The following is a 21,376-nucleotide window of genomic DNA, read 5'->3' as shown; positions in this document are numbered from 1 at the left end:
ATCTCTGAACTATTTATTGCATTTCAGTCGTTTGTGTACTCACCCGTCTTAGCAATGTTTTTAAGCTCTATTGAAGAATATATAATATCCTGGGATTCTCCTGCATCTGAAATATACTTATTTTTTAGTTACAGGATTTCATATTAATTAATTGTAATCAGTCCCCTTAAATAACGTAATTGAGCATTTCTGACTGTTCTGTGTAAATCAAAAGGTATATACTGTACCATTATCAGTGTCCTCAGAGCCTCTGACTGATTCATAGAGACGGGCATCACCTACAGAGCAGTTAATATCAAGCCAAAGTCAAATTCATCTTTATTTTTTATTTGTGGTGTAGATAAGTGCACAAAACAAGGAATTTTAAATGTTTTAGTCTTTGAAACTGTAATATTTAAAAAGTCACAACCAGGACTGAAAGATATTTTCATACCATAGTGTTATTATAGTATGTATTGTTGTGATAGGACAGTAGAACAATAATATTTCAGGACTCCAATAATGTGAAACCATGTTATACTCTGATCTTTTGTGCATGTGGTGAAACAGCTGACACGTCTTTGAGACTTTTGATTAATGTTCTTTGAAAATCAGCTGATTAGAAACTGAGTGTAAAAATGTTCAGGTTAGAGTTAATGGTAAGTCCAACAAATGAATCAGGATTAGTTTGGAGACTGACCATAGAGAGAAGAGGAGTTTTCATTACGTTGAGTTTCATTCTGATTGGTGCTCTCATACTGGATCGGCCTAAAACATTTAGCATATACATTAAATTTAATAAGAAACATGGAAGGTACTGCTGTTATGTTCAAAATGAGAGAAGATGGTTTTGTACCAACCTGATAAAGTTTGAATCTGTGAAAAAGATACATGTGTTGTTACATCTGGTTGTTTTGAAAATTGTTCTGATATTTCACATTATGACATCAAAATACGTATTTGAATAATTAAAACATAAAACTCTTAACATCAGAAGGAAAAAGTCTCACCTTTGGATTGTCTGTAGCAATACAACAGGAGCAGGAGAATAATAATTATAATTCCACAAACCAGCCCAACAATTAATGGTATAAGAGATGAAGAGCTTTCAGGCCTGGACACTGCTGTAATAGATCATAAATAATAACTATTAGTATAATTAATTAAGTTCTATAACACTTTTCTTTAAATGAAATGCTTGAATAAAAATAAGCATATATTAAACACACAATAAACTGTACGTATAAACATGTATGTGTTGCTATACAGTGTGATATGAGTCATGACCACGGATGCAACTTTATTCAGCTGAAAAGAAAACAATCTTTGACTCATCATTCATTTACATCTGTATTTTGATATATACTAAATTGAATGAATTTTATGTTTAATTATTGAATGCCATTATGTACAGTATAAAACAAGATCTCTTACACAATCCAATATGTGAAATCAGCTGAAACTAAACCTGTAAATTTCTAATTCTGTAAAGTATTTGACCACATTTCTTTCTAAGACAGCAACACAGTTTACAAGAAAGAAAATGCATGAATTGTTTTAATCCTACTCACCCTTAACTGACATCCAACTCTGTACTGATTCTTTTCCTGAGTATTTACACTTGTAGAAGCCTTCGTCTGACTTTGACACTGCAGAGATATTCAGCTCCCCTCTGGTATCATTTTGGATAAGTTTGTCATTTTGATAGAAAAACACGTTGGAAAGTAATTCTCCTCTCTTCAGTTTGCAGCCAAGAGTAACAGAATCTCCCTCAGTCACAGGATGCACAGGGCTCACCAGGATAATATCTGCATCTGTAAAACAGTCAAAGAATATGAAGTTTCAGTCAGAGACCAGCTGCTGACCTTTAGAACAAGGTGACATAAAACCATGAGAATAGACCACACATATGCCTTTATTTTTCTCCAACTAATTTATCTCACAGAATCAGTGTAGCTGAGCAAAGACCCAACATTTCAGCTTTATTACATACATGCCTTGTAACTGTAAATATACTAGCTATGGCTAGTTAGCTCTAGCGCTAACAGGTACACATGAAAGAAACAGTGGATGGCTATTGACACAAAAACACCTCTGACTAAATCAGCATGTTAATTTTATCATCAAGAATAAAGAAAGATCTTGCTGTACACCAAAAAAACTGTGGACCAAACATCTTGGATTTGTAAAATATTAATTTCCAGTTGTTTAAATAAATATGAAGAAGCATTAATTTTGTCCACAGATGAGTTTTTGGTTTGAAGGAAGCCCTTTCAGAATTTATTTATTCTTTTGTATTACCCGTGTTTGACAAGAACATGACTAAATTATAATGTTGTGCAGAGAACGTCTGATTTTCTAATTGATTGGATGATGTTTCTTTATGATAATCGTAAGGAAATATAGTTTAATGAGCTTTTAATTTTGTTAAAGAAACAGTAATATAATGTTTCTATCAAAAGGTTAGGCATAGAACTTGTTTGTCTACACAGGAAGTGTAGTTAGTGACATGTTGAAAATAATTTAAATACAAGATGAAAATAAAATAAAATGTAATGTAAACATACTCTGTATAGTGATGTTGACTGCATTGCTGAACTCTCCTGATCCAGACTCACACCAGTACACTGCATCACTCTGCTGTGAACTGTCGATGTTGCATGTGGATCCAGTCATTGACCTCCAGTTAAAACAGTTGTGGTCCTCAGGAAACCTCCTCACTCTCCACTTAGTAAAGTTTCCTTCACAGCTCAGTGAGACAGAGTCATAGATGAAGTGCTGCACTCTGTCAGGACTCACTTTGAGAGTCACTGCTGAATGAACATCTGGAAAACAACATGTAATGAGGAGCAAACCAAGTACAGAGATATTAAATTTAAAAAAGATCATAATGCAAAAAATCCTCTTTTTTGTATTTTTAATACATTTTGTTGTTGAGAGTAAAAACATCTGAATAACATAAACTGTGCAAAAGGTTCAGTGTTTTGGTGAAACTGAGTGTTAAGAACATACAGAGCATATGGACTGACAGTGGAGACGTGAAGTGTGCTGCAGAGTGGTTTGAGCTGTTTTATGGATGTTTTGATTATTTTTTCTATCTTGAAAACTTGCTACCAAGATAACTACAGCAACTGTTCACTGTGAAGCTGTAAACAACCTACATTTACCTGCCACCTTTCAAACATACAGAGGATGTGTTTTTCATACTAAATGATGTTTCATTGTCTCTATATAAAGTACTAGTCAAAAGTTTGGACACACCTTCCCTTGAATGAGAAAGTGTGTCCAAACTTTTGACTGGTACTGTATAGTCAGTGTTTTTCTCTCATCTGTCTGAGTTTTCTCAGGTTTCCAGCTGTTTCTGTACTATGTCCATTTACCTGCTTTGTTGCCTGCTGACTTTTCTGGTTTTTCATTACTAGATTTTGACTGTTTTGTATGTCTATATGTTGCCTGACCACTAGATAAACTCTCATTTAACCACACCTGTCCAGCCTGCTGTGTCAGTAAAAGTAATGAGTATTCACTGTAAGATGAGCTCAGGCATCCAAAGTAAAAGCATTCATTGCAAAGAGGAGCAGAGTTTGATTTCGATGACAAGTAAAATCATAATATCTCAGTTTTTTGATGCTGTAATGCTTTCAGATCAATTGAAGATTTAAAGAAGGAAATCCAGCCCAGTCCAGTATGTAGAATAATTCAATATCAACATTGTGTTTGGTGAGTGTGTTGAAAAACTGAAATCTTGACTTGATGGAGAAAGGTCATAGGTTCACCACAATCAATACCCAGATAATGACATCACAACTGCTTCTTGACAGAAGGAGACAAAAACAAACAAGCAAACTCACCTCCAGACCAAACAAACGCAGGTTTGCTGTAATGAGTGTAAAACACTGGGTCTCCTCTTCCAGCTCTACACATATATCCTGCTGTGTGTGTCGACCCATGAATGATGTAGGAATCCTGTTCAGTCCCATTGGTGCTACCAGGTATCAGCTCATAGCTGTAGGAGTTGTCTGATAGTTTGGGAACAGTCTTATACCAGTAGAACCTCCATCCTGCAGATGGATGTTCAACCTCACAGCTCAGAGTTACTGAGTCTCCAGGACTCAGCCATGATGGAGACACAGTGAGGACAGACTCTGGTGCATCTGTTGGAAAGGGATTTTCTCAGAATGAAACATGTTATGATGTAGACTTTAGTCTCTATAAATATAAACAAATCTTATCTAATACAGTTCAAAGTTCAAATCAATAACAGTCATAATGTTTTTTTAGCCTAAATTTTAATCAATAATCATAAAAACACAATACAGTTTTTTTCTAAACCGTGTCTAACAAATCTCATTGTCAAACTCACCAATTGTGTTGATCCTGATTGAATCACTGTACTCTGTGTAGTAAACTGGGTTTCCTCTCCCTCCTCTGCACCAGTAGAGTCCTCCCTGTGAGACACTGATTTGTCCAGTTGATTGGAAAACAGCATCTTGTGTGTTCAGGGGTTCAGAGGTTTTGTACAAGTAATATTTCCAACCAGATGATGATGGGTCCACAGAGCAGGTCAGGGTCACACTGCCCCCTACTGGAATGTCTCTGTTGTCAGCACTTAGTTTGGCCTTTGGTCTATTTGCTGTTCAGTTTAGAACAAAGACATTAAAAGGTAATTATTGTCCCTGTGATTTAGTCCAATATGAATAACTTAGTTGAGAACATAATGAATTTCACATAATCTTTATGGGAGTCCCAAGCACACAGAAAATATTGATTTAATCACTTTGATCTGCACCATGAGTCATTGTTTATATTCTCTTTAATCTGTTAACAATGAATCAATTAAGTATATTCCAAATGCTACAGGACACTGAATGACGGCTTGTCTTCAAAAACAAACACAATTCTTTACTGATCAGTCCTGAGAAGTTGACTAATTATTGAGTAAAGAAATGTTTTCAATTGAATTATTCAGACACAGATAGGTGGAAACTCAAAAACATGATATTCTCACGATTGATGAAACACAGTCCAACTCACATGACACTGTCAACCTGATGGGATCACTTCTTTCTGTTGAGGACTAAATATCTATTTTATGTTCACCCATACAACAGTACTTTTCTACTGTAAAAAGTAGCACTGAAACTCCAGTATTCACTGTGTTTTGGAGGTTTTTCTTTGGTTGTTATCCATTCATACTCCCACTCAGTGTGTCCACTATCTTTGATCTCACATCTTAGAGTGATTGACTCACCACTGAATATCTGAGGCCAGTTGGTTTGCTGTGTTACAACAGTCTTGTTAGAAACTGTACCCACCAAATATACACATGTAGTATTGGTTGATTTGTGTTATCAGACAAACCCACTGCGCCTGAAGGACCTCGTCAGGTGTATTAATGCTGTCTCTGTTCCCCTTTTATTTAGCTTTAGGTACCCGGGCCGTACTGTGTGGGGGCTCTAGCCATATGGGTTGTTGTGCACCTGCATACAGATAAGTATTACACGGCACCTAGGGGTGTTAGTTTGCTGTGTGTGTGTGTGTGTGTGTGTGTGTGTGTGTGTGTGTGTGTGTGTGTGTGTGTGTCTGCAGTGGTGGCAGTGCTGTGCAAATTCATGGTGATATAGTCATGGGAAAAAGCGGTTATCCTGTACCAGTCAGCCTGGCTTGTTAATCATATGTTTTTTTTGTTTTTCTTTAGAGTGAGGAGCACTTTGAATATGTTTATGTTTTTATTATACGCACAGACACAGCATGATCGTGAGTGTGTGTTAGGTATTTTAAACTCTTAAATACCTACTTGGCAGATATTAACTTTATTATATTGATAAATTGGTCTCTGGTTGTATTACAACATTACTGTCGTTTTTTAAATTGATCTTTTTAAATAAATTTTGATAAAATTGTACTTGAAGCCATGTCTCTGTTTAATTTCTTTACATTTATCTGTGTGTTGACCTGTATAGAGTAGGTGGTCTTGGGGGGAGCCCAGGTTAAGGTGGGATTAGCCTTACCCTCCAGTTGGGCAGGTCACACACAGTTTGAATAAAAACAGAAATATATACTGGTATGACTGTCCTTTCTGCTGTCACTGTGGCCTTGAGATTACTTGATGTTCACATTAGAACAAATAAACAAAACAAGTAAATGGTTGGAATGGGATTTGCCTGAAAATGTTCTTCATTATATTGTTAAGAATACAGGAGAGTACAAGTACTAGAGTGAAATCATTCTTGAAATAGCTCAAAAGCCAGAATGGTTGCCTCCAGGCCAACATGTAACACTATTAAACTAACAGATCAATCATTTAAAAAGTGATGCCATTTTCTACTCTGTTAATTTGTTTTGTTCTGATGATCTGACTGAATATGCAGCATGTGTTGCTAATGCTGTTAAAATTTTTCTCGGGTCCTTTTGGGTCCAATCAAAAGCCTCTAGCAATGATTTCATAAATAAAATTAATCAAAATAAATATAGTTATTAGGTATCTGAGCAAGTGATATCGGATGGCATTGATGAAAAAAACAGACAAAATAAATAAGAAACATAACGTTCATTATGGATGAAAGATGAACTTACGTTTTACTGTCAATGTGATGACATCACTCCACTCTGTCGAGGAATATGAGTCCTTCCTTCCTCTACATTTGTATTCTCCATTGTAGTAATTGTTGCTGCTGATCCTGTGTTCACTGAGTGTTGGAGATGTGTTTAAGTTGGCTGGTGTCCATTCATATGTCCACTTAGTGTCTCCACCTCCCTGGATCTCACATCTGACAGTGACTGTCTCACCCCTGTATATTAGAGGCCAGTTGGGTTGCAGGATCACAGTGGCCTTATTTGGAACTGTTCACATAGAAAAATACCTAATTATTAGAAATGTAATACCAATAGAAATGTAAAATACGCACAAAACCAACCAAACAGTAAAATAACAATTAAAAGCAATAGAAAAACACACACAAAATATACAAATTAGGATTATTAGGATTTCTTTGGGGCAGCCAGTGGAGAGAAAATCTTATCTGACAACACTGACTCTCAACTTTTGAGATCTATTTCATAAAAAAATCTAAAAGCCACTGCAGCCATTTAAACAACAGGACAGCAGCTTCTTGGCAGAAATGGGGCTGAATGGTGTTTAAAGACCAAAACAAATCCACAAACATTTTAAGAGGAGAAATGTGTTCTAACCAGAAATAGATGTTATGGATAAAACTGAGTGGTGTCATGGAAACATCTTCTACTCTTGTTTTGCATCTTTACACAACCTGAAGAGGGTTGTAACGATTTATTTTCGCCATCATCAGAGGAGTAAGAGCTACTAACTTATACTCAGTTTTTCATTAACGTTCTCATTTTTTGCTATTGATACCAAAATAACTTTTTTACACTACTGATAACATATTTAAATAATTTATGTTGTATTTTTCCACAACAAATCACTAAACTCACCAGTTTTCCAAATAGTGACTGCATTGCTGTACTCGGTGAAGATCTCTGGGTATCCTCCTCTTCCTCTTCTTCCTGCTCTGCAGTAATAGATGCCTCCTTGTGAGACCTTGTTAACTGGTTTAACATTTGTGATGGGTTGATATGCAGAAGAGCCTGAAGTTTGTCCAAACCACCCATATCTCCAATCAGCAGAGTCGTCCACAGAGCAGGTCAGTGTCACACTGCCGTGTACTGGTATGATGGTTTTGTCTGCTCTCAGTGTCGGTTTGGGTTTATTCACTGTTCAGTTCAGAGCAAAAAACAAAACAAGTAACAAGTGAGATGGAATTTCCCTTAGAAAAACTTTGAACATCAATTAAGTCATTTAGCAAGTACCATCATATGGAAGTTGCAAACAGAGCATGTGACATATGACTCTCAGTCGATAACTGATTTGGTAAACAGAACTAACTAACTAACTAACTAACTAACTAGGTACTGTTGATGTTTTATTATTGCACAGTGTTTTGTTTGCTTGTTTTCTTGGGGTGGGGGGCACACTGCATGTTGACTCCTCTGAAGTTTTTCTGTTCTGACACTAAAGAGGAAGGAAGGGGGTCATATTTTCTGTTACCTTATCTAACTAGATTGAAACAAAATGACATTCTGAATATGATATGAACATATTTGACTTACATGATGTCAATGTGATGACATCACTCCACTCTGTTGAGGAATACAAGTTCTTTCTACCTTTACAACTGTAGGCTCCACTGTAGGAAACAGAAGCACTAATCTTGTATTCATTATCTTTCAGAGATGTGTCCATATTGTTTATTCTCCATTCATATTCCCATCGAGTGTGTCCACCTCCCTGGATCTCACATCTGACAGTGATTGTCTCACCACTGTATATCAGAGGCCAGTTGGGTTGCAGAGTCACAACAGCCTTGTTGGAAACTGTTCAAACAGAAAATTAAAGTCGTATGAAAAGACCTTTGCAGTCACATGTTTGTCAGATAAACAGGTCTTACTGAGGACAACAGTCCTCCAGAACACCTGAACCTAAACTTTTACGGGATGCATTTATCTCACAGTGCAGAGAGACTTGACTGTTCAACATCAGTCATTTTGGGGAACAGTCTGTAGTTGAGTTTTTGCTGTCTAGGTTACCAAGCAGGCAGATTACTGGAAATGTTTAGAAGATTCATTAAATTAAATTGTCAATGAACAAGAATCAGAACCTTCTTATTCAGCATTAAGAATTCAAGTTCTTACAGTATTTCTTTTATTTTTTAGGAGCACATTTCCTTTAATGTTTGTGCTTTCACTTTTGTATGTGTTTTGCAGTTTGTAGCATCTCTGGATTTGCAGCGCGTTTTTCTTAATGTTTGTGTTTTCACTCTTCTGTTTGCTTTGTCACTGTACATGTGAACTCTTTTGACACACAGCTGCCAAAGAAACAATTAGCAGCCAAGTGTCCAATTGCTTTTGAACTTTTGGTTTCTTGTTATATTGAGAAACTGAGCAAATATTTTTATCATGGTGGCAGCATTACACTGCCATAATATTAAGATATAATATAAGCAAAACTATTTTAGCCTATTGATTTTTGCAACTGGGAAAAGGAGACAGGATTTACAATAAAATTATATTTTTCTGGGAGTCCATCTCACAGTTATTTGAGGTCATGGTAAATATTTGCTCAACTGAATTTCATAAAAGTTTAGTGCCTCAAATCATGTCAATAGGTCTGTGTGTCATTTACATTTTTGTCATTTAATTATAGTTTGAAACAGCCGAATTTTAAAAAAATTAAATTGAGGCTTTTTTTTAGCTGCTGACAGAAGTCAGACAGTTACACAGATCATTATGATGTTACATTCCTCTGAAACACATACGTTGGGCAAAACTTAAGATAACTTCATCATACATCCAGTTTAGCTGCAGTTCAGCTAAAGCTCTGCTCGTTTTGACAGAACATCAGGTTCAGTTTAGCAGCTGCATTTTCAACTCCTGCAAGTTCATGTTTAACTGGATCCTGTCTAAACTGCAGCTAAGCTGGTCAGATGCTACGTGACAGAACAAAAAGCCGCAAAGTTTTCAACTTCAGTTTCTTAAAAGCTTTTAAATCACTGTTCAAGGAAGGTTTGTTGTAGAATGTTCTAGTATTTATTTTCCAACAAGTCCTCCAGGAAGGAAAGTCTCTTATTTTGATCTACTATTTCTGCATTTTTGTATATTGTCCATCAATGTCTTTTCATTGAGTCGTCATCACCTTTGTTCCAGGTTTCATCTCCCAATAATCAGTAATTTTCATAATATCAGTTTGAATTTGAATTTGTTACATGATGCTAAATGTTCATATACTGTATATCACTGTTGGCCATCCTGGTATTTATTAGCTGTTGTTTCACATCATTACCTCCTGATGAGGGTTTTAAAGTAGAACTGAATGCCTCTGTCGTTTTTTGGAATAACTCTACCCTTAAAAACGGGGTATTTTGGTTACATAATAAAACAGTATAACAATTATACAAAGGAGGTGTTGACAAAGTCTCAGGGGAGCAAATATGACAAAAGTGACTTTCACTCTTTGAGGTCTATTCAATAAAAAATCAACTAGAGGATCCAACACATGTTCTGTTTTCTCCATCATCACTTAAAATAAGAACTACTGCTCTATATTCATTCATTCATGTTTGTCTTTTTTCTTATTGATGCCACAGTTGTTCTCCCTCACACTTCAGGGACTGTTTACAGATCTTAAAGAATACATGTTGTTTTATTCAAAAACAAATGACTTAACTCACCAGTTTGCTGAATAGTGACTTTGTTGCTGTTCTCTGTGGAGAAGACTGGATATCCTCTTCCTCCTCTGCAGTAGTAGATGCCTCCTTCATAAACTCTTATAACTCTGTCCGGGTTAACATTTCTCATGGGCTGAGCTATAGAAGAGTCTGACGTTTGTCTGAACCAGTCGTATTTCCAGCCAGCAGAACCCTCCATAGAGCAGGTCAGTGTCACTCTGCCCCGTACTGGTATGATGGTATTGTCTTCTTTCAGTGTGGGCTTGGGTTTATTCGCTGAGAGTAAAAAACAAAACAACAACTATAACAATTGGAATGAGATTTGCCCTAGAAAACATGTTTTACTCCATTATATTGTTACACAGCAGACTTGATACACTTGAACATAACAGTCTTCTAATATTGTTACAAAAAAAAATTAAAAAAAAAAGAAACTTGATCACTATTTGAACATTCACTAAGTCACAGAGAACTACCATCATATGAAAGTTAAGAACAGAGCATGTGATAACTGCTCTGGGAAACACAGGTGTTACCACATAACTAAGAAGGTTCACTGTGATTTATTGTTCACTTATAGGAAGACAACTGCATAGTTATCTGGTCTTCTCTGCACATTTCCCTGTGAATAATTACATTTCAAAAGCAGGTGGTTCAGTTTCAGTAATTCTGTTCCCAAACTAAAAAGCAACCACTTGTTACTGAGCTGCTCATAGGAGGCTGCATCATTGTTGGAGGAAGAAAATATTTTCTGTTATCTTACTTAGATAGACTGAAATGAAAAACAAGCCATTTTGAATATGAATGACAGATGGTTTGACTTACATGATACTGTCAATGTGATGGCATCACTCCACTCTGTTGAGGAATACAAGTTCTTTCTACCTTTACAACTGTAGGCTCCACTGTAGGAAACAGAAGCACTAATCTTGTATTCATTATCTTTCAGAGATGTGTCCATATTGTTTATTCTCCATTCATATTCCCATCGAGTGTGTCCACCTCCCTGGATCTCACATCTGACAGTGATTGTCTCACCACTGTATATCAGAGGCCAGTTGGGTTGCAGAGTCACAACAGCCTTGTTGGAAACTGTTCAAACAGAAAATTAAAGTCGTATGAAAAGACCTTTGCAGTCACATGTTTGTCAGATAAACAGGTCTTACTGAGGACAACAGTCCTCCAGAACACCTGAACCTAAACTTTTACGGGATGCATTTATCTCACAGTGCAGAGAGACTTGACTGTTCAACATCAGTCATTTTGGGGAACAGTCTGTAGTTGAGTTTTTGCTGTCTAGGTTACCAAGCAGGCAGATTACTGGAAATGTTTAGAAGATTCATTAAATTAAATTGTCAATGAACAAGAATCAGAACCTTCTTATTCAGCATTAAGAATTCAAGTTCTTACAGTATTTCTTTTATTTTTTAGGAGCACATTTCCTTTAATGTTTGTGCTTTCACTTTTGTATGTGTTTTGCAGTTTGTAGCATCTCTGGATTTGCAGCATGTTTTTCTTAATGTTTGTGTTTTCACTCTTCTGTTTGCTTTGTCACTGTACATGTGAACTCTTTTGACACACAGCTGCCAAAGAAACAATTAGCAGCCAAGTGTCCAATTGCTTTTGAACTTTTGGTTTCTTGTTATATTGAGAAACTGAGCAAATATTTTTATCATGGTGGCAGCATTACACTGCCATAATATTAAGATATAATATAAGCAAAACTATTTTAGCCTATTGATTTTTGCAACTGGGAAAAGGAGACAGGATTTACAATAAAATTATATTTTTCTGGGAGTCCATCTCACAGTTATTTGAGGTCATGGTAAATATTTGCTCAACTGAATTTCATAAAAGTTTAGTGCCTCAAATCATGTCAATAGGTCTGTGTGTCATTTACATTTTTGTCATTTAATTATAGTTTGAAACAGCCGAATTTTAAAAAAATTAAATTGAGGCTTTTTTTTAGCTGCTGACAGAAGTCAGACAGTTACACAGATCATTATGATGTTACATTCCTCTGAAACACATACGTTGGGCAAAACTTAAGATAACTTCATCATACATCCAGTTTAGCTGCAGTTCAGCTAAAGCTCTGCTCGTTTTGACAGAACATCAGGTTCAGTTTAGCAGCTGCATTTTCAACTCCTGCAAGTTCATGTTTAACTGGATCCTGTCTAAACTGCAGCTAAGCTGGTCAGATGCTACGTGACAGAACAAAAAGCCGCAAAGTTTTCAACTTCAGTTTCTTAAAAGCTTTTAAATCACTGTTCAAGGAAGGTTTGTTGTAGAATGTTCTAGTATTTATTTTCCAACAAGTCCTCCAGGAAGGAAAGTCTCTTATTTTGATCTACTATTTCTGCATTTTTGTATATTGTCCATCAATGTCTTTTCATTGAGTCGTCATCACCTTTGTTCCAGGTTTCATCTCCCAATAATCAGTAATTTTCATAATATCAGTTTGAATTTGAATTTGTTACATGATGCTAAATGTTCATATACTGTATATCACTGTTGGCCATCCTGGTATTTATTAGCTGTTGTTTCACATCATTACCTCCTGATGAGGGTTTTAAAGTAGAACTGAATGCCTCTGTCGTTTTTTGGAATAACTCTACCCTTAAAAACGGGGTATTTTGGTTACATAATAAAACAGTATAACAATTATACAAAGGAGGTGTTGACAAAGTCTCAGGGGAGCAAATATGACAAAAGTGACTTTCACTCTTTGAGGTCTATTCAATAAAAAATCAACTAGAGGATCCAACACATGTTCTGTTTTCTCCATCATCACTTAAAATAAGAACTACTGCTCTATATTCATTCATTCATGTTTGTCTTTTTTCTTATTGATGCCACAGTTGTTCTCCCTCACACTTCAGGGACTGTTTACAGATCTTAAAGAATACATGTTGTTTTATTCAAAAACAAATGACTTAACTCACCAGTTTGCTGAATAGTGACTTTGTTGCTGTTCTCTGTGGAGAAGACTGGATATCCTCTTCCTCCTCTGCAGTAGTAGATGCCTCCTTCATAAACTCTTATAACTCTGTCCGGGTTAACATTTCTCATGGGCTGAGCTATAGAAGAGTCTGACGTTTGTCTGAACCAGTCGTATTTCCAGCCAGCAGAACCCTCCATAGAGCAGGTCAGTGTCACTCTGCCCCGTACTGGTATGATGGTATTGTCTTCTTTCAGTGTGGGCTTGGGTTTATTCGCTGAGAGTAAAAAACAAAACAACAACTATAACAATTGGAATGAGATTTGCCCTAGAAAACATGTTTTACTCCATTATATTGTTACACAGCAGACTTGATACACTTGAACATAACAGTCTTCTAATATTGTTACAAAAAAAAATTAAAAAAAAAAGAAACTTGATCACTATTTGAACATTCACTAAGTCACAGAGAACTACCATCATATGAAAGTTAAGAACAGAGCATGTGATAACTGCTCTGGGAAACACAGGTGTTACCACATAACTAAGAAGGTTCACTGTGATTTATTGTTCACTTATAGGAAGACAACTGCATAGTTATCTGGTCTTCTCTGCACATTTCCCTGTGAATAATTACATTTCAAAAGCAGGTGGTTCAGTTTCAGTAATTCTGTTCCCAAACTAAAAAGCAACCACTTGTTACTGAGCTGCTCATAGGAGGCTGCATCATTGTTGGAGGAAGAAAATATTTTCTGTTATCTTACTTAGATAGACTGAAATGAAAAACAAGCCATTTTGAATATGAATGACAGATGGTTTGACTTACATGATACTGTCAATGTGATGGCATCACTCCACTCTGTTGAGGAATACAAGTTCTTTCTACCTTTACAACTGTAGGCTCCACTGTAGGAAACAGAAGCACTAATCTTGTATTCATTATCTTTCAGAGATGTGTCCATATTGTTTATTCTCCATTCATATTCCCATCGAGTGTGTCCACCTCCCTGGATCTCACATCTGACAGTGATTGTCTCACCACTGTATATCAGAGGCCAGTTGGGTTGCAGAGTCACAACAGCCTTGTTGGAAACTGTTCAAACAGAAAATTAAAGTCGTATGAAAAGACCTTTGCAGTCACATGTTTGTCAGATAAACAGGTCTTACTGAGGACAACAGTCCTCCAGAACACCTGAACCTAAACTTTTACGGGATGCATTTATCTCACAGTGCAGAGAGACTTGACTGTTCAACATCAGTCATTTTGGGGAACAGTCTGTAGTTGAGTTTTTGCTGTCTAGGTTACCAAGCAGGCAGATTACTGGAAATGTTTAGAAGATTCATTAAATTAAATTGTCAATGAACAAGAATCAGAACCTTCTTATTCAGCATTAAGAATTCAAGTTCTTACAGTATTTCTTTTATTTTTTAGGAGCACATTTCCTTTAATGTTTGTGCTTTCACTTTTGTATGTGTTTTGCAGTTTGTAGCATCTCTGGATTTGCAGCATGTTTTTCTTAATGTTTGTGTTTTCACTCTTCTGTTTGCTTTGTCACTGTACATGTGAACTCTTTTGACACACAGCTGCCAAAGAAACAATTAGCAGCCAAGTGTCCAATTGCTTTTGAACTTTTGGTTTCTTGTTATATTGAGAAACTGAGCAAATATTTTTATCATGGTGGCAGCATTACACTGCCATAATATTAAGATATAATATAAGCAAAACTATTTTAGCCTATTGATTTTTGCAACTGGGAAAAGGAGACAGGATTTACAATAAAATTATATTTTTCTGGGAGTCCATCTCACAGTTATTTGAGGTCATGGTAAATATTTGCTCAACTGAATTTCATAAAAGTTTAGTGCCTCAAATCATGTCAATAGGTCTGTGTGTCATTTACATTTTTGTCATTTAATTATAGTTTGAAACAGCCGAATTTTAAAAAAATTAAATTGAGGCTTTTTTTTAGCTGCTGACAGAAGTCAGACAGTTACACAGATCATTATGATGTTACATTCCTCTGAAACACATACGTTGGGCAAAACTTAAGATAACTTCATCATACATCCAGTTTAGCTGCAGTTCAGCTAAAGCTCTGCTCGTTTTGACAGAACATCAGGTTCAGTTTAGCAGCTGCATTTTCAACTCCTGCAAGTTCATGTTTAACTGGATCCTGTCTAAACTGCAGCTAAGCTGGTCAGATGCTACGTGACAGAACAAAAAGCCGCAAAGTTTTCAACTTCAGTTTCTTAAAAGCTTTTAAATCACTGTTCAAGGAAGGTTTGTTGTAGAATGTTCTAGTATTTATTTTCCAACAAGTCCTCCAGGAAGGAAAGTCTCTTATTTTGATCTACTATTTCTGCATTTTTGTATATTGTCCATCAATGTCTTTTCATTGAGTCGTCATCACCTTTGTTCCAGGTTTCATCTCCCAATAATCAGTAATTTTCATAATATCAGTTTGAATTTGAATTTGTTACATGATGCTAAATGTTCATATACTGTATATCACTGTTGGCCATCCTGGTATTTATTAGCTGTTGTTTCACATCATTACCTCCTGATGAGGGTTTTAAAGTAGAACTGAATGCCTCTGTCGTTTTTTGGAATAACTCTACCCTTAAAAACGGGGTATTTTGGTTACATAATAAAACAGTATAACAATTATACAAAGGAGGTGTTGACAAAGTCTCAGGGGAGCAAATATGACAAAAGTGACTTTCACTCTTTGAGGTCTATTCAATAAAAAATCAACTAGAGGATCCAACACATGTTCTGTTTTCTCCATCATCACTTAAAATAAGAACTACTGCTCTATATTCATTCATTCATGTTTGTCTTTTTTCTTATTGATGCCACAGTTGTTCTCCCTCACACTTCAGGGACTGTTTACAGATCTTAAAGAATACATGTTGTTTTATTCAAAAACAAATGACTTAACTCACCAGTTTGCTGAATAGTGACTTTGTTGCTGTTCTCTGTGGAGAAGACTGGATATCCTCTTCCTCCTCTGCAGTAGTAGATGCCTCCTTCATAAACTCTTATAACTCTGTCCGGGTTAACATTTCTCATGGGCTGAGCTATAGAAGAGTCTGACGTTTGTCTGAACCAGTCGTATTTCCAGCCAGCAGAACCCTCCATAGAGCAGGTCAGTGTCACTCTGCCCCGTACTGGTATGATGGTATTGTCTTCTTTCAGTGTGGGCTTGGGTTTATTCGCTGAGAGTAAAAAACAAAACAACAACTATAACAATTGGAATGAGATTTGCCCTAGAAAACATGTTTTACTCCATTATATTGTTACACAGCAGACTTGATACACTTGAACATAACAGTCTTCTAATATTGTTACAAAAAAAAATTAAAAAAAAAAGAAACTTGATCACTATTTGAACATTCACTAAGTCACAGAGAACTACCATCATATGAAAGTTAAGAACAGAGCATGTGATAACTGCTCTGGGAAACACAGGTGTTACCACATAACTAAGAAGGTTCACTGTGATTTATTGTTCACTTATAGGAAGACAACTGCATAGTTATCTGGTCTTCTCTGCACATTTCCCTGTGAATAATTACATTTCAAAAGCAGGTGGTTCAGTTTCAGTAATTCTGTTCCCAAACTAAAAAGCAACCACTTGTTACTGAGCTGCTCATAGGAGGCTGCATCATTGTTGGAGGAAGAAAATATTTTCTGTTATCTTACTTAGATAGACTGAAATGAAAAACAAGCCATTTTGAATATGAATGACAGATGGTTTGACTTACATGATACTGTCAATGTGATGGCATCACTCCACTCTGTTGAGGAATACAAGTTCTTTCTACCCTTACAACTGTAGGCTCCACTGTTGGAAACAGAAGCACTGCTAATCTTGTATTCCTTATCTTTCAGATGTGTGTCCAAGTTGTTTATTCTCCATTCATATTCCCATAGAGGGTCTGCACCTTCCAGGATCTCACATCTGACAGTGATTGTCTCACCACTGTATATCACAGGCCAGTTGGGTTGCAGAGTCACAACAGCCTTGTTGGAAACTGTTTAAAACAAAAATACACAGTTAGACACAACTAGAAATATAAAATTGAGAGAGAAATATAAAAGATACAAGGCAACATCAAAAACATAAAAAACAGATATAAATCAAGTCGTATGAAAAGAGCTTTGCAATCACATGTTTGTCAGATAAACAGGTCTTACTGAGGACAACAGTCCTCCAGAACACCTGAACCTAAACTTTCACAGGATGCATTTATCTCACAGTGCAGAGAGACTTGACTGTTCAACATCAGTCATTTTGGGGAACAGTTTAATAATCCCATGTAGTTGCATCTTTGCTGTCTATGTTACCAAGCAGGCAGATTACTGGAATTAAAAAAATATTAAATTCAATTTTCTATGAACAATAATTAGAACCTTTTATTCAGCATTAACATTTCAAGTTTATATGATAAAAACAGATGTTGTTGAGATTTGGTGTGAATAGATTTTATTTGCATTCCAGGACAGTTTGTTCACAGCCATATTTCTTATAAACATTCACCTGAAGAAAAGATTTGTATCAGGGGGAAAAAGTTGCTCAAGTAATAAACTGAGGATCACAGTACTGTCAGCAAATTTAATGATGTGTCTGTTCTCATGCTGAGAAAGGACTCACCACTCAGGGGAGCCACTGGAGTAAAGAATCTTACCTGCCATCACTGACTCTGATCATTTTAAAATATAATCAATAAAATAATCTAAAAGCCACCTCACCAATTTGCAATCTAGACTGCAACAAGCTAAAACCATTTCAGCTGAAACATTGTGTTAAATGATGTTCAATGTCAAGGAAAAGTCCACAAATAATACTGCATTAAGCAGTCATGTGTTTTCCAAACATTTATAAGTAAAACTGAGCAGCATTAGTGAAGAACCCTCAACTCCTTTATTGTGTCTGTATACAAACTGAAGTGTCAAACAAATGTTGTATTATTACCATGATAAAGGATTTCATCTCATTGTCAAACTCACCAATTTTGTTGATCATGATTGAATCACTGTACTCTGTGTAGTAAACTGGGTTTCCTCTCCCTCCTCTGCACCTGTAGAGTCCCCCATGTGAGACAGTCATTTGTCCAGTTGACTGGAAAAGAACATCTTGTGTGGTCAGGGGTTCAAAGTAGTATTTCCAACCAGATGATGATGGGTCCACAGAGCAGGTCAGTGTCACTCTGCCCCCTACTGGTATGATGGTTTTGTCTTCTGTCAGTGTGGACTTGGGTTTATTTGCTGAGAGTAAAAAACAAAACAACAACTATAACAACTGGAATGAGATTTGCCCTAGAAAACATGTTTTACTCCATTATATTGTTACACAGCAGACTTGATCCATTGAACATAATAGCCTTCTAATATTGTTAAAAAGAAAAAAAAACTTAATCACACTCTTTGAACTTTCACTAAGTCACAGACAACTGCCATCATATGGAAGTTAAGAACAGAGCATGTGATAACTGCTTTGGGAAACACAGGTGTTACCACATAACTAAGAAGGTTCACTGTGATTAATTGTTCACTTATAGGAAGACAACTGCATAGTTATCTGGTCTTCTCTGCACATTTCCCTGTGAATAATTACATTTCAAAAGCAGGTGGCTCAGTTTCAGTAATTCTGTTCCCAAACTAAAAAGCAACCACTTGTTACTGAGCTGCTCATAGGAGGCTGCATCATTGTTGGAGGAAGAAAATATTTTCTGTTATCTTACTTAGATAGACTGAAATGAAAAACAAGCCATTTTGAATATGAATGACAGATGGTTTGACTTACATGATACTGTCAATGTGATGGCATCACTCCACTCTGTTGATGAATACAAGTTCTTTCTACCTTTACAACTGTAGGCTCCACTGTTGGAAACAGAAACACTGCTAATCTTGTATTCATTATCTTTCAGAGATGTGTCCATATTGTTTGGTCTCCATTCATATTCCCATCGAGTGTGTCCACCTCTCTTGATCTCACATCTGACAGTGATTGTCTCACCACTGTATATCACAGGCCAGTTGGGTTGCAGAGTCACAACAGCCTTGTTGGAAACTGTTTAAAACAAAAATACACAGTTAGACACAACTAGAAATATAAAATTGAGAGAGAAATATAAAAGATACAAGGCAACATCAAAAACATAAAAAACAGATATAAATCAAGTCGTATGAAAAGAGCTTTGCAATCACATGTTTGTCAGATAAACAGGTCTTACTGAGGACAACAGTCCTCCAGAACACCTGAACCTAAACTTTTACAGGATGCATTTATCTCACAGTGCAGAGAGACTTGACTGTTCAACATCAGTCATTTTGGGGAACAGTTTAATAATCCCATGTAGTTGCATCTTTGCTGTCTAGGTTACCAAGCAGACAGATTACTGGAATTAAAAAAATATTAAATTCAATTTTCTATGAACAATAATTAGAACCTTTTATTCAGCATTAACATTTCAAGTTTATATGATAAAAACAGATGTTGTTGAGATTTGGTGTGAATAGATTTTATTTGCATTCCAGGACAGTTTGTTCACAGCCATATTTCTTATAAACATTCACCTGAAGAAAAGATTTGTATCTGGGGGGGAAAAGTTGCTCAAGTAATAAACTGAGGATCACAGTACTGTCAGCAAATTTAATGATGTGTCAGTTCTCATGCAGAGAAAGGACTCACCACTCGGGGGAGCCACTGGAGTAAAGAATCTTACCTGCCATCACTGACTCTGATCATTTTAAAATATACTCAATAAAATAATCTAAAAGCCACCTCACCTATTTAAAATCTAGACTGAAACAAGCTAAAACCATTTCAGCTGAAACATTGAGTTAAATGATATTCAACATCAAGGAAAAGTCCATAAATAATACTGCATTAAGCAGTCATGTGTTTTCCAAATATTTATAAGTAAAACTGAGCAGCATTAGTGAAGAACCCTCAACTCCTTTATTGTGTCTGTAAACAAACTGAAGTGTCAAACAAATGTTGTATTATTACCATGATAAAGGATTTCAGCCATTTTCAAACTTCCTTCAGAGAGCTAAGAGGTACTAGACTAAATCATCCATTCATTATGGTTCTTGTTACCACATATGGTTCTCTTCCACACTTCAGACACTGTTTAAGAATTTAATTTAAAGAATATAAGTTGTTTTATTTCAGAACAAATGACTTAACTCACCTGTTTCCTCAATGGTGACATTATCACTTTCAGGTGTGAAGACATCTGGTTCTGTTCTCCGTCCTCTGCAGGTGTAAATGCCTCCATGTGAGATACTGATACTGTCTGATTCATCAGCTTCTGCTGTCTGAAGATGAGTTGCTTGAGAATTTTTAGAGGTACGTCTGAACCAGTCATATTTCCAGCCAGTAGAGTCCTCCACATTGCAGGTCAGAGTCACACTTCCCTGTACTGGTATGATGTTCCTGTCTGCTCTCAGTGTAATGTTGCGTCTACGTGCTGTTAAGTTTAGAAAAACAATAAAACAAAGAAATTACTGTAATGAACATGTCATCAAGAATGTATTTACATTTTTACAGAACACAAAGGAAACATCTGTCTCAAATTATGTATAACTCAATGTTCAAATGAATTTAGACTCTCTGTTTGAAAATGTTTATGTTCATAAACTCCAACTTGTCTTTCTAAATGCTGCATATGTGTTTTCTTCACATGCTTGTGTGTTTTCTGCTACATTTACATGTGAATCTTAAGTTGCAGTGCATTAAGCTCTCTCAGCCTCCCGTACCCTTGTGACAAAATCTGCATGAAACTGAAGACTTTAGTTCACAGAAGTCAAACAATATGACGTCAGTTTCTCTCTTTTGTTTAGTGACTGGTTAGGTGAAGGCAGAAAAAAGATTCACTTGTTGTTCAGTTCTCCAGAAGAAGAAGTATGAAAACATTTAAGACAAAAAAAAAATCTTTGCCTAATGAATATAGTGAAATGCAGTTAAAGGCTGAGAAAAGCTAAGTGGACCTTCTGAGATAAGATTATTTTGTGAACCTTTTTTTTTTCATCACAGTATGAAAGCTACTTACCTTCAACTTTCAGTTCTTTCTCTTCGGATTCTGGCCCCTCATCAAACTTACACTTATAAAAACCTCTGTCTGACACTGATACTGGATAAATGGTCATTTCTACAGTGGTGTCTGATATTCTATGTGGTTGATGGTCTGTGTATGTTTC

General features: G+C 36.1%; 1 protein-coding gene across 1 annotated transcript in view; it reads right to left on the bottom strand.

The window, feature by feature from the left end:
* Positions 1 to 21,376, bottom strand: part of LOC137175028 (Fc receptor-like protein 5) — a 137,296-nt gene that overhangs the window by 39,659 nt on the left and 76,261 nt on the right. The window contains exons 7-8 of the mRNA XM_067580648.1: positions 2,547 to 2,804; positions 1,551 to 1,793 (exon numbers count right to left, since the gene is read on the bottom strand). Of these exons, the coding sequence (XP_067436749.1) occupies positions 1,551 to 1,793; positions 2,547 to 2,804 (501 nt within the window). The remainder of the gene's footprint in view (positions 1 to 1,550; positions 1,794 to 2,546; positions 2,805 to 21,376) is intronic.

The sequence above is a fragment of the Thunnus thynnus genome, chromosome 22, assembly GCF_963924715.1.
Source record: "Thunnus thynnus chromosome 22, fThuThy2.1, whole genome shotgun sequence".
NCBI lineage: Eukaryota > Metazoa > Chordata > Actinopteri > Scombriformes > Scombridae > Thunnus > Thunnus thynnus.
Note: the sequence above shows the minus strand (reverse complement) of the source record. Positions and strands in the feature narration are given on the sequence as shown.